At 43.0% G+C, this 13,303-nt stretch overlaps 1 protein-coding gene across 10 annotated transcripts in view; it reads right to left on the minus strand.

The window, feature by feature from the left end:
* The window catches only part of PPFIA2 (PPFI scaffold protein A2), a 575,559-nt gene that overhangs the window by 422,322 nt on the left and 139,934 nt on the right, over positions 1-13,303 (minus strand). For 2 of the 10 annotated variants that reach the window (XM_075344772.1, XM_075344771.1), the window contains exon 1: positions 8,250-8,652. The exons of 7 other annotated variants lie outside the window; for them this stretch is intronic. In XM_075344772.1, coding sequence (XP_075200887.1) covers positions 8,250-8,330 — 81 coding nt within the window. In that variant the 5' untranslated portion in view covers positions 8,331-8,652. Of the gene's footprint in view, positions 1-8,249; positions 8,654-13,303 lie in introns of those variants that run through there. One more of the 10 variants, XM_075344768.1, reaches the window with a different exon arrangement.

Raw genomic sequence — 13,303 nt, forward strand, 5'->3', positions numbered from 1 at the left:
AGCAGCAGCTGATAGCTGAGGGAATATTCATAGTTATCCCCTCCTCCTGTTACTTATACTAATTTTATTATAGAATTGATTTACTTTGTGACTGAAAGGACCTGTGCTGATGTCATACCCATGTGACCAAAAGGGGTGGGGCCTCAGCCAACAGAAAAATGTTGCTTCCTGGTATTGGCTATGTTGGCTGAGGCCCCACCCCTTCTGGTCACGTGGGTATGACATCAGCACAGGTCTTTTTAGTCACAAAGTAAATCGATTCGATAATAGAATAAGCATAAATAACAGGGGGAGGGGATAACTATGAATACCCCCACAGCTATAAGCTGCTGCATCTGCTGTCATTCAAAAAGCTGCAAACTTTACTTGCTTGTGTTTCAAAAACTATTCATCCTAGCTGACCACTAAAGATATGTATAGAATCAGCATGAGAGTGCCAGTATAGCACTGGCTTTAGGTTATATAGGAAAATCCTGGTGATTGGTGCGCTTTAAATCCAGGAAAAGCCTCGGCCCCCGTCTTCGATCACTCTTTATTGTGTAATACTCACATAGCTTCAAGAAGCTGAAATAAGAACTGAGATATGTAGGACCTTCACAGAGGAGAGCTGTGTTAGCTGCACATGTCCCTGTCTTAAGGTGGCGTCACACACAGCGACGACGACAACGACAACGCTGCTAAGTCGCCATTTTCTGTGACGTAGCAATGACCTCAACAGCGACGTCGATGTGTGTGACACATAACAACGATCAGACCCCTGCTGCGAAATCGCTGCTCGCTCCTGAATATTCCAGGTCATTTTTTGATCGCTGCTATCCCGCTGTGCCATGATGATAAGCTCAGCATCCTTGTGTTTGACACCGCAGCAGCGACAGTCGCGACGACGCTGAAGGCAGTGACGTAGGACTGAAGGCAGGACAAGGGCGTGTTTTTGCAGTGTATTTTGCAACGCCCCTATGACTCCGACTGGTGGTTACAACAGCGTTCTGATTGGGTACCTTGCCGAAGGTGTTACAGTGATTTCATTCTTTAAGTTCCATTCTTTGTTCCACGTAGTAGATTCTCTGTCTGGTGTCGCTAGTGTGTCGTCCTTTGTGGATCTGAATGAAATGAAATAGAATGAATGAAAGCACTACTGTGTCTTCCTTTGTTTCGCACAGTCACCCAATCAGGCGCCGCTGTAGTGATCACCAATCGGAATAGAGGGGCGTGAAAAAAGGCAACACAAAGGCGCTGTAGTGATCACCAATCGGAACAGAGGGGCGTGAAAAGAGGCAACGCAAAACATGTCTAGGGGTAAACACCACGCCTCTAGCAAGGTCTGAGTCATCGCATAGCGACGCGTGTGACACCGCACAACGACCGCCGAGGTCGCTATGAACGCTGCTCCGTCGCTGCTTAAAATTACATGTTTGACAGCTAACTAGCGATCATCTAAAGTTGCTGTTACGTCACAGGAAATGGTGACGTAACAGCGACGTCGTTGTGTGTGAACCCAGCTTTAGACATGAAGACAACCATGTATTCAATGGTTAATTTATTAACTAAAAAGCCAGGAGCTTCACAGGGTTAAGGCATCAAAGTTACATTTTGCTACTGTAACTATTTTGCTTGTAAGGGTGTGCGTACACTAAGAAATAGCATCCTGGGATTGTCTCTTGCGAGAGCATTGGATATGATATGCTAATGACACTCGGCTCAGGCTCCATTGCGAGTATGATCCGAATGTCAGTCACTGTGATCCAATTCTGTCAGATCTGAGAATCAGAGCACAGGTAAAGAAAAGATGGAGAGATTAATTTCTCCATTTTCTCCATTGTCTTTCTCTGAGTATATCAAACTGATGACATCCGAGTACACTCTCGATTTCCACGCACCCATAGACTTGTATGCCATCCAATATACACTGCCAATCGCAGCATGTAGATCTGCACTGCCTCAAAGTATCATATTAGAGCAATTGAGATCAGATAAAACAGCACTTGTCCGAGTTATACACTAGCGTGAGAGTACCCTTAAGAAAATATATTCCTCTGTGAATTTTTCCCTGTCACATCAAAAGCATTTAAAGACAATCTGTCACCAGGTTTTTGCTACCTCATCTGAAAGCTGCATGATGTAGGGGCAGGGACCCTGATTTCAGTGACATGTCACTTACTGGGCTGCTTGCTGGAGGATGAATAAAATAACTTTTGTCTGCCACATATCTATCCGTTCTCTGAATGCTGAACTCTGTATAACCCCCCCTCACACACACACACACACACACACACACACACACACACACACACACACACACACACACACACACCACTGATTGACAGCTTTATGTGTACACTGTAGCAACCAGACCAATAAGTGATACATCACTGGAATCAAGGTCTATAGTTAAATAATTCTGCTCTCAAATTAGGTGACCTAAACCTTGTGACAGATTCCCTGTAAAAACAGTATATTTGTGCAAGTTCCAAGTATACAGAATCCCATATTTCTTCTTCTGGATCCATGTGAGTATGGACAATCTCCTTAAGCCCGCTTTACACGCTGCAATGTATCTTACAATGTGTTGGCGGGGTCACGTCGTAAGTGACGCACATCCGGCATCGTAAGGTACATTGCAGTGTGTGACAGGTACGTGCGATTGCGATTGAACGGTAAAACGTTCATCGCACGCACATCGTACCTTTCTCTAGAATTGAACGTCAGATTGTTCATCGTACCCGGAGTAGCACACATTGAAGTGTGTGACACCCCGGGAACGATTAACAGATCTTACCTGCGTACTGCGACTCCCGGCCAGCAATGCGGAAGGAAGGAGGTGGGCAGGATGTTTACGTCCCGCTCAGCTCCGCCCCTCCGCTTCTATTGTCCGGCTGCCGCGTGACGTCGCTGTGACGCCGAACGTCCCTCCCACTCCAGGAAGTGGACGTTCGCCGCCCACATCGAGGTCATATGGACGGGTAAGTACGTGTGACGGGGGTTAATCGTTTGTGCGGCACATTCAACAAATTGAACGTGCCACACATACGATGGGGGCGGGTACGATCGCATACGATATCGTATGCGAAATTGCAACGTGTAAAGCAGGCTTTAGGTTGATGGCAGTAATTGTGCGAATAGAAACTTGGTAGCTCTGGAACGCATACAATGCTATGTATTTTTCTCTGAAAGGGTAATAAAGTAGTTTTTATGCAGTACTAATTTTGTGATGCAGGTGCTGTGGCATTTAGGAGTCTTGTGCCAGTTAGAACGGTCCTGTGGATGTAATGGGGGCATTAATGTCGTGACCAAATGTGCTGTCCAGGTCATTAACATCCGATAGGTTTAGATCCGACACCCGGTACGCCTCTGATTGGCAGTTTTTAGCTCATTGACAGTTTGATATAAACATTGAACACCCCAGCTCCATACTATGTGTAGCGGATCAGATGCATTCCATGTTTATATTTGGTGTTGCTGATAAGTGGGGAAGCAGGGTGTCAGACTCCACTGATCTCACATTATCTAATAGATGGATAGATCATTAATATTACTTCTTTAACGGCCTAAAATCTGCGAGTGTGATGTGAACATTTCTCACTTTCCTAAAAGTAGCAAAGTTTGTTTTTCCATAGATTTCCATTATGTAGTAACCAATACAGGTTACTAGAACTGTATAGACATTAAATCTGTACATCAAACACTGTAGCATTCTGCTGGAGTTCTTTTATTTTTAGACTACTGAACAAGCTTAAAACTAATGTGTAGAAATGTAAGAAACAGGACAACATTCACTTGTTAGCAGCCGTAAAGCCTCATTAAGAAGAAGCAACCAGATGTCCCGTTACATATGCCGTGAACATAAAACTTAAGAAATTGACACAAATGCCCAAAACAGAAGCGAGCAGCAATATGTAAAATTCACAATGTAACTGTCATCTAACAAGAAGAAAAGAAACTCATTAGAAATATTTGTATTTTGCTCTTTTTAGCGGGAATATTTTTAATGGGTTGTACAAGTAGGGGTTTTGTTAAAAGTTAAATCCTATAGTCAGTCATAGGATCAATTACTTTAGGTACCATGAAGCCAGTTTCACATGTACCTGCTTAAAGGGAACCTGTCACCAGTTTTTTGGCCTATAAGCTGCAGCCACCACCAGTGGGCTCTTATATACAGCATTCTAATATACTGTACATACATGTAAGACCCCAGGCCGCTGTGTAGAACATAAAAAACACTTTATAGTACTCACCTAACAGTCGCGCTGAAGTGGATTCTAGTCAAATGGGCGTCTCCATTGTCCGGTGCCAGCACCACCTCTTTCGGCCATCTTTGTCATCCTTCTTCTGTCACCGGGGTGCATGACGTGTTCTACGTCATCCACACTCGCCGGCATTGAGGTCCTGCGCAGGTGCACTTTGATCTGCTCTGAGGGCAGATCAAAGTATTGTAGTGCGCCTGTGCGGGACCGGCGAGTCTGTATGACGTAGGATGCGTCATGCACATAAGCTTCAGAAGGAAGATGAAGATGGCCGAAAGAGGAGGCGCCGGCACCAGACAAAGGAGATATCTATATGACCCAACTCCACCGTAGCGTGACCGTTAGGTGAGTATTATAAAGTGTTTTTTATGTTCTACACAGCGGCCTGGGCTCTTATATACAGCATGTTAGAATACTGTATATAAGAGCCCACTGGTGGTGGCTGCAGCTTATAGGCCCCAAATCTGGTTAAAGGTTCCCTTTAAATCGCCATACCTGGTCCAATCATTGGGTCTCCTAACCAGAGCTAACTGTCTTCTAGGCATATATGAGTTAGTGGAGGATAAGACAGCGCTGGTCGGACAGGGTATTTCAATCGAGCATGTTCTGTTCTCCTCTAGCTATGGTCCCCAGCTGGATCTTCAAGGTATATTTTTTCTGAAATGTGTTTTAGAGATTAGTATACCAGGTTGTGATCTTATCATCAGGTTGTGATTCATGCTACCTGCGGTTTGGGCACTGAAAATCACCTGACAGGTCTCTTTAAGTGTAAGATAATGTTTAGTACATCTGCATAAAGTATTAGAGAACTGCATCATCTCGTGTTGAAGAAATTATGATTGCACTATCTTAACCTTGTTTTAACATACCCTATGTGTGTATATATATATATATATATATATATATATATATATATATATATATATCTATATCTATACCTCAATCAAAGTATATATGTGTATAATTAGATCAGCGATTCCAAGCCAGATCAAAGTGCAGAAGACAAACCAGAACTTCTACGGCTTCTCTGCAGCTTGAAGTACTCCCTTAGGCACCACTTCAACACCTTAATACTGCATTCAAACGTAATTTCAGAGATTTTCCCCCGGCTACTAATTTTAAAAATGTGCCTAGTGATTGACAACTGAGTGCTGTGCTGCATGTCTCAGCGTACTTGGTACACCCTGGAACTCATTTAGATTGTGGAGATCTAGCCGTGTCACTCATCTGCAGCATAGTTAGATGCAACGGGGTGTTTATTAGCACACAGCAGGGACAAACTATTATATCTGAAGGGGAACCTCTCAGCAGGTGTTTGCTGCCTGATCAATCAGATGTAGGTGTAGCGTTTTAAAGTAAAAGGCAGAGGTTTAGAATGCAGGAGCCGGTAACTGATTCATGCTGCTCCTGGTTTGGGCAGTATGAATTATCTAAAGTTCCCTTTAAGTAGTAAGAAAAATATGAAACTTTTGCTATGTAGCTTCACAATCAAAATTACGCTGTAACAATATTATCCACGGATTCTTAAAGAGGTTGTCCACTACTTTTACATTGATGACCTATCCTTACGATAGGTCATTAGTATCAAATCAGCTGGGGTTCAACACTAGGTAGTCATGCCGATTAGCTGATTTCAGTCTCGGCGGGGGCAGCAGCAGGTGGCCTGAAATGCTTAGTTCCAGAGCTGCTCCATCTTCTGATAGTGGCCACAGCTGAGTACTGCACACCCACCTCCCATTCAAATCAATAGAAGGCGGATGTGCAGTACCCGGCTGTGGTTGCTATGAGAAGACTGGGCAGCTCCGGAACTAACCATTTCCGGTTGCTTGCTGCTGGTGGGATCTAGAACTGCTGATCAGTAGGGGAACTGAGTGTCAGACCCCAGCCAATCAGACATTTATGACCTATCCTAAGGTAAAAGTAGTGGCCAACCTCTTTAATATACCCTCACTAACAGATTTATTAGAAACTATAGTAGGGCACCCATTTGAAATTCCCACTGCAAACTGTGGACCACTATTATCAGTTGCTTATTGAAGCTTGGCTATACACAGACCTCTATAGTGATACCCTGGAGTACTGTACTGTGGACCCACCAAGATAAATTATTTGGCCACTCTAAAACTCAGCTATACAAAGTATGTTTTAAAGGTAACCGGTCTACTGATTCCTACTGCGCTAGCCATGGGTACCTGAAATACAAAGACTGAATCCTGTAATCTGAACACATTTTACTTTGAAATGTTGCTGCCTTTTAGAAAAAAATAAAATTGAGACTTCGACTGGGCATGAGATGACTAGTCCACGAGGCAGGTCCCCGTTGGCTTCTTCAAACCCACCCAGCTAGACGGACAGGTCCCTTTCTGTACACACCTAGGAAGAAAACTGCCAGTCTTGCTGAGCATGTAGGGAGTAGCTAATAGGGACCTGCCACTTTTTATTAGTTATCTCATCCTTGGTCATGCTGTCAACTATGCTTTGAGAGTGCAAGAGTTGGCTACCATAGCTTGGGTGACATGAATCAGTCAACAGGTTCCCTATAACTTTATTGTGATTCACAAGTATCATGGTGCACACAAATTTAGCAATGGGCCATTCTTGATGCCAAGTCATTTTATCATAGGCCTGACCCAATAGGCCCTGTTATTAACAGGTAACAATATGGTGATGGTATCTAGAACAGAAATCTATAGTAGATCACTCTGATTGTAAAACAGTGTGTTAGCTGTTTACGAGCTGCAGTGAGGTTGTTGGAAATGTCTTATTTTTACTTTTTAGTTTCCTGGCTCTAGAATTGGCTCATTATTACATACCACTAGTAAAATGATATGCATATACAGTAATGCAGTATATTCACACGTATCCATCTAAACTTAAACATTTCCTAATTTGCTTTTTCTGTACAATGGTGAAATGTATATAGTGACAGCTATAATGATGAACACTGGGACTGGAATTGACACAAGCTATGTGATATCCATGGTATCAAGAAATTTCATTCTAATGCATTATTCACAGGCTAAGGCAGTACATCACATGGACAATAAAAGGTTCAGCGTAGAGAACTTGGTTAATTAAAACTGTAAATAAATTAAGTTTGTCCCTCAAATTTTTTGTTTTTAGAGCTTGAAAAATGAGAGAAAATATAGAAATTTAACGGAGCCTACCTTCCTACGCGACCACACAAATCATGTATAAAAAATCCAACTGAAGTGCACAGCATTGATTGTAGCACACTGCCAAAAAGTGACATTCTGACACCGTCAGCCATTCTAAGGATATACAGCTAATCAAATGTTATAGCAAAGCTGGCATCCGACATTTGACTCCGCTCTTACCCATAGATTAGCTAATGAGCACAAATGTTTCTAGTGAAATCTTGGTATTTTAGATGAGTATTAATATACATAACGGGTCAACAACAGATGCAGGTTCCATGGTTATTTTTATGCTCCATGCTTACGTCAGATGACACAATTTGCACTTGTAAGGAGACTTCTGCAATTTCACAAAAACAGTAATTTCTTTTTTCGCCAGTATATTTTTAGAACTGCTTATTCAGAGCCTGCAAACGGCCAGGATTCAGTGGTTGGTTATGTAAAATTAGAACTATGTCAGGGTTTTTGTGACGCTGCTCACTATGCAGAAATAGTGACAATACAAGTCTAACCAACATCATGGTAAGGGGTCGCTAATTAACTTGTTGAGGCAGTAGTTGGCATATTAGGATGGTACTGCCCTCTGCTGAGCGTACACAAAACATCAGTAGGGATGGGAGTGTTAACATTGCTTATAAACAAGACGGGGCTTAAGTTTCCTTATGTGATCCCGTACCTTTAAGATCACAAAAGCAGACGACTTTCCATATACTTGGTTTTAAGTGACAAATCGCCATGACTCTTCTGTACCCATCCTTTAAGCTAATAAAAGTCAAGTATAAAGCACCATTCTGTCTATAATTCTATTAGGGATGTCAGTAATAAGCAGGGATGTTCTTATTCTACATACCTGAAAAGTGTAATACCTAGTCCCATTCGGAGGATGCACTTTAGGAGAAGCAGAGACTGTGTTCATATCCGAGAAAATCATTTCTGATCCCACAAGCAATACAATCCACAAATGATACAGATGCAGGCAAGGGAGTTAAGCTTCTTTATAAATCCTTTCATGCATTACGAGAGGCTACTGTACAAAATAAAATCTGCCCCATCCCTTCATAGAGGAGCTCAAGCATTTAAAAGCATCCATATCTGAACTGGCACAAAGCATTCGTAGCCCCTGCTCTCATTTGAGCCTTAGAGGGGCTTCGAGGGGCGGTAAAATATAAACACATAGGGACTCAGCTGTGGGAAAAAGAGAAGAAGAGCCCTAGAATACATGGAGCTTGTACAGGTTCTGGCAATGCATTGGTCCTGCCCATCTGTTCTCAGTGATTACCACCTCCCCTCTACCAGTCTAGCTAAGTGATTATGCTAAGCATCCAGGCTAACCAATAACACTCAGCTTCCTTTACAGCATGAGTGCTCAGAGGAATACAGTCAGGGGACCTTGCCGACACACAAGCTGCGTAAAGTCACACTTTTCTTCATTCCAGTGGAGTCCCGGTAGCTGCTACCGGGGCACAATCCACAACGGTGTTACTTAATATCACTTTGGACATTCACTGGTTGCTTTAAATCTATTTTATTTTTAGTACTTATGTTAAAATGCTTGAGAGTATAGATACGAAAAAAGGGAAATAAAAATTCTAGAATCCATTTTCCAGAATGTCGCCATAACGTGCATATTTTATTAATCGCTACTAAAACTTTACGACCAAGTATTATAGTGTATTGATCTGGCTGACATTAAGCAGGCAGCTGGCATTAAAGACCACAGCAAATAAATGCGAGGGTTTGTGATTTTGTTTTATATTAGGGAGGACGGGGAAATTTGGATGAGATTAACATTTTGTACAGTAAACTGCATATTAAAAAAAACAAAAAAAAAACAAAAAAAAAAAAACCTTACTTGCTCTAAGAACAATCCAAATAGAAATTTGTTTCCCAGCCTTTTCATTATCTGATTAGAGCGTAACAGCCATATCCACTTCATAGCAAACAGGAATTGTTTAAAAATCGAATTTAAACATAAATTTAAAAGGAAGATGTTTATAAAGAAAAACAGTGTCCAAATAATAAATCAAGGTGTGAAATTGCATATACTATAATTATCTCCATCAACGGGGCTGATACTCTTCAAACACTGAGGCCAAATTAAGAAGGCCATGAAATCTTGTCCCTGTACGTACCGTAATGTACACACCAGCCGTGGGCTTCGCAACACGCACTTAATTGCCTCATAGGCAACATCTAAAATCAGCTTTAACCCCCTTAACCCCTTCACCCCCGGGCGTTTTTCCAGGGGTTTTTTTTTCTCTTTCCTTTGTGAGCCGTAACTTTTTTATTTTTCCAACAATCTTCCCATATCAGGGATTGTTTTTTGCGGGACGAGCTGTACTTTAAGGCTATGTGCGCACGTTGCGTACTGTCCCTGCAGTAATTTCTGCAGCGATTTGAACAGCACACGTGCGCTTCAAATCGCTGCAGAAAGAGTCCGTAATGAGAAAAAAAAAAGCCGATTTCATGCGCTCTGAGTGCAGCCCCTCCCATAGACAGAGCGGGGGCTGCAGGCAAAGCGCAGGAAAGAAGTGACATGTCACTTCTTAGAATGTGCGCTTCGGGCAGCAGCCGAAGCGCTGCGCTCTAAGACACCACGCGCGCACGGCTCCTGCATAATCTTCATAGATTATGCTAGGGACGCAGGACGTATGGTTAGGCTGCGCTGCAGATCGCAGCGTAACTGCATGTAAATATGCAACGTGCGCACATAGCCTTAAACGAAACTATAAGTTTTACCATATAGAGTACTGGAAAACAGCAAAAAAAAGTCAAGTGCGGAAAAACTGCAAAAAAAGTGCGATGGGATATTTTATTCACTATGTTCACTATATGGTAAAACTGATGTATTGCTCTGATGCAAGTTTGTAGACACCAAATATGTATAGGTTTACTTTTATCTAAGGGGTTAAAAAAAAAATTTTGTTCAAAAAAAGTGGCACGCGTTTTGCGCCATTTTCCAAAACCCATAGCGTTCTCATTTTTTGGAATCTGGGGCTCGGTGATGACTTAATTTTTGCGTCTCAAGCTGACATTTTTAATGGTATCATTTTTGCACAAATGCTACGTTTTGATCATCTGTTATTGCATTTTGCACAAAATTTGTGGCGAATAAAAATCGTAATTTTGTCGTTTGGAATTTTTTTGCCGGTACGTCGTTTACCAATCACATTAATTGATTTTATATTTTGATAGATCAGGCATTTCTGAACGCAGCTATACCAAATGTGCAAATTTTTATTTTTTTAGAATGGGGGGTGATTTGAACTTTTAGATTTTTTTTATTTTTTTAAACTTTTTCTTTTAATTTTTTTTCTTTTTATTTCATTAGGTCCCTTGAGGTCCAGTCACACTAAACAACTTACCAGCGATCCCAACAACGATAGGGATCGCTGGTAAGTTGCTAGGAGGTTGCTGGTGAGATGTCACACTGCGACGCTCCAGCGATCCCACAAGCAACCTGACCTGGCAGGGATCGCTGGAGCGTCGCTACAGGAGTTGCTGGTGAGCTCACCAGCAACCAGTGACCAGCCCCCAGCGCCGCGTGGAAGATGCTGCGCTTGGTAACTAAGGTAAATATCGGGTAACCAACCCGATATTTACCTTGGTTACCAGCTCACGCAGCTACACGTGCAGAGAGCAGGGAGCAGCGCACACTGAGCGCTGGCTCCCTGCTCTCCTAGTACAGCACACATCGGGTTAATTACCCGATGTGTACTGCAGCTACACGTGCACAGAGTAGGGAGCAGCGCACAATGCTTAGCGCTGGCTCCTTGCTCTCCTAGCTACAGCACACATGGGGTTAATTACCCGATGTGTGCTGCAGCTAAATGTGCACAGAGCAGGGAGCAGCACACACTGAGCGCTGGCTCCTTGCTCTCCTAGTTACAGCACACATCGGGTTAATTAACCCGATGTGTCCTGCAGCTACATGTGCACAGAGCAGGAGCCGGCACTGACAGTGAGAGCGGCGGAGGCTGGTATCAAAGGTAAATATCGGGTAACCAAGGACAGGGCTTCTTGGTTACCCGATGTTTACATTGGTTACCAGCCTCCGCAGAAGCCGGCTCCTGCTGCCTGCACATTTAGTTGTTGCTGTCTCGCTGTCACACACAGCGATCTGTGCTTCACAGCGGGACAGCAACAACTAAAAAATGGCCCAGGACATTCAGCAACAACCAACGACCTCACAGCAGGGGCCAGGTTGTTGCTGGATGTCACACACAGCAACATCGCTAGCAACGTCACAAAAGTTGTTCGTTAGCAGCGATGTTGCTAGCGATGTTGCTTAGTGTGACGGGGCCTTTAGGGGACTATAACAATCAGCAATCTGATCGCTCTTCCGTTTCTCCAGATCACAGCTGCACAGCTGAGATCTACAGATTTGCTGCTTTAGGCTGGACTCTCACGAACGTATGGCATCCGATGCGAGAGCATCGGATGCGATATGCTATTGACCCCCGGCTTTGACTCTGCTGCGAGCGTCAGCTGAGTGTCATGCGACACTGAACCGCTCTTGCAATCTGGTCACAACTGTGAAGTTGAGAACGGGCGCTGCGGAGAAGAGGGAGGGGTTAATCTCCCCATCTCCTCCATTGTCAGCCTGTGCGTATATCGCACTGCACTGGGATAACATCCGAGTGCAGTCCGATGTTTCTCTCGCATCCATAGACTTTAATGGGTGCGAGTGATACGGCTCTCGCAGAATATCACAGCATGTTGCAACTTTTCTCGCATCCAGAATCTGGAAGTGAGAAAAGCTGACCAACTGCTTTCCCTCATTGACTATCATTGGTCGGAGTGCAATGCAAGATTTTCTCGTGTCTCATGTGAGCGTGCCCTTACTCTCACTGCTGGTCCTCTGCCGGCATTGAGAGAAAGTGACTCATGATAGCAACAGGCGTCATCACATGACACTGTGCTACCTTTGCAACCACCGGACATCACGTAACGTTTTGGTCATGAATGACCTTCTTCAGATCAGTTCCCACAAACTGCCTGTGTTTGGAAGATGCTCCTGTGGTAATGTGCTGTTAATATTTTGCCTCAAAGGTCCTCTAGATGTTATGATCGCCTGTTATTAAAAATTCTGTTGTTGCGGCAGTCAAAAAACTGCAATTCTGGTGTTTTGATTTTTTTTCTCCTTACTCTGTTTATCAATCAGATTAATATATTTTATATTTTGATAGGTTGGATTTTTTGAATGCAGGGATTTCTCATGTGTATTTTTTTATTTTACTTTTATTTTCAATGGGACAAAAGGGGGGTGATTTTTTTTTCATATATGTTTTAAAAACTTTTTTTATACATACAATGCCTACAAGTAGTATTCAACCCCCTGCAGATTTAGCAGGTTTGATAAGATGCAAATAAGTTAGAGCCTGCAAACTTCAAACAAGAGCAGGATTTATTAACAGATGCATAAATCTTACAAACCAACAAGTTATGTTGCTCAGTTAAATTTTAATAAATTTTCAACATAAAAGTGTGGGGCAATTATTATTCAACCCCTAGGTTTAATATTTTGTGGAATAACCCTTGTTTGCAATTACAGCTAATAATCGTCTTTTATAAGACCTGATCAGGCCGGCACAGGTCTCTGGAGTTATCTTGGCCCACTCCTCCATGCAGATCTTCTCCAAGTTATCTAGGGTCTTTGGGTGTCTCATGTGGACTTTAATCTTGAGCTCCTTCCACAAGTTTTCAATTGGGTTAAGGTCAGGAGACTGACTAGGCCACTGCAACACCTTGATTTTTTCCCTCTTGAACAAGGCCTTGGTTTTCTTGGCTGTGTGCTTTGGGTCGTTGTCTTGTTGGAAGATGAAATGACGACCCATCTTAAGATCCTTGATGGAGGAGCGGAGGTTCTTGGCCAAAATCTCCAGGTAGGCCGTGCTATCCATC

Source organism: Anomaloglossus baeobatrachus, chromosome 4 (genome assembly GCF_048569485.1).
Source record: "Anomaloglossus baeobatrachus isolate aAnoBae1 chromosome 4, aAnoBae1.hap1, whole genome shotgun sequence".
NCBI classification, from domain to species: domain Eukaryota; kingdom Metazoa; phylum Chordata; class Amphibia; order Anura; family Aromobatidae; genus Anomaloglossus; species Anomaloglossus baeobatrachus.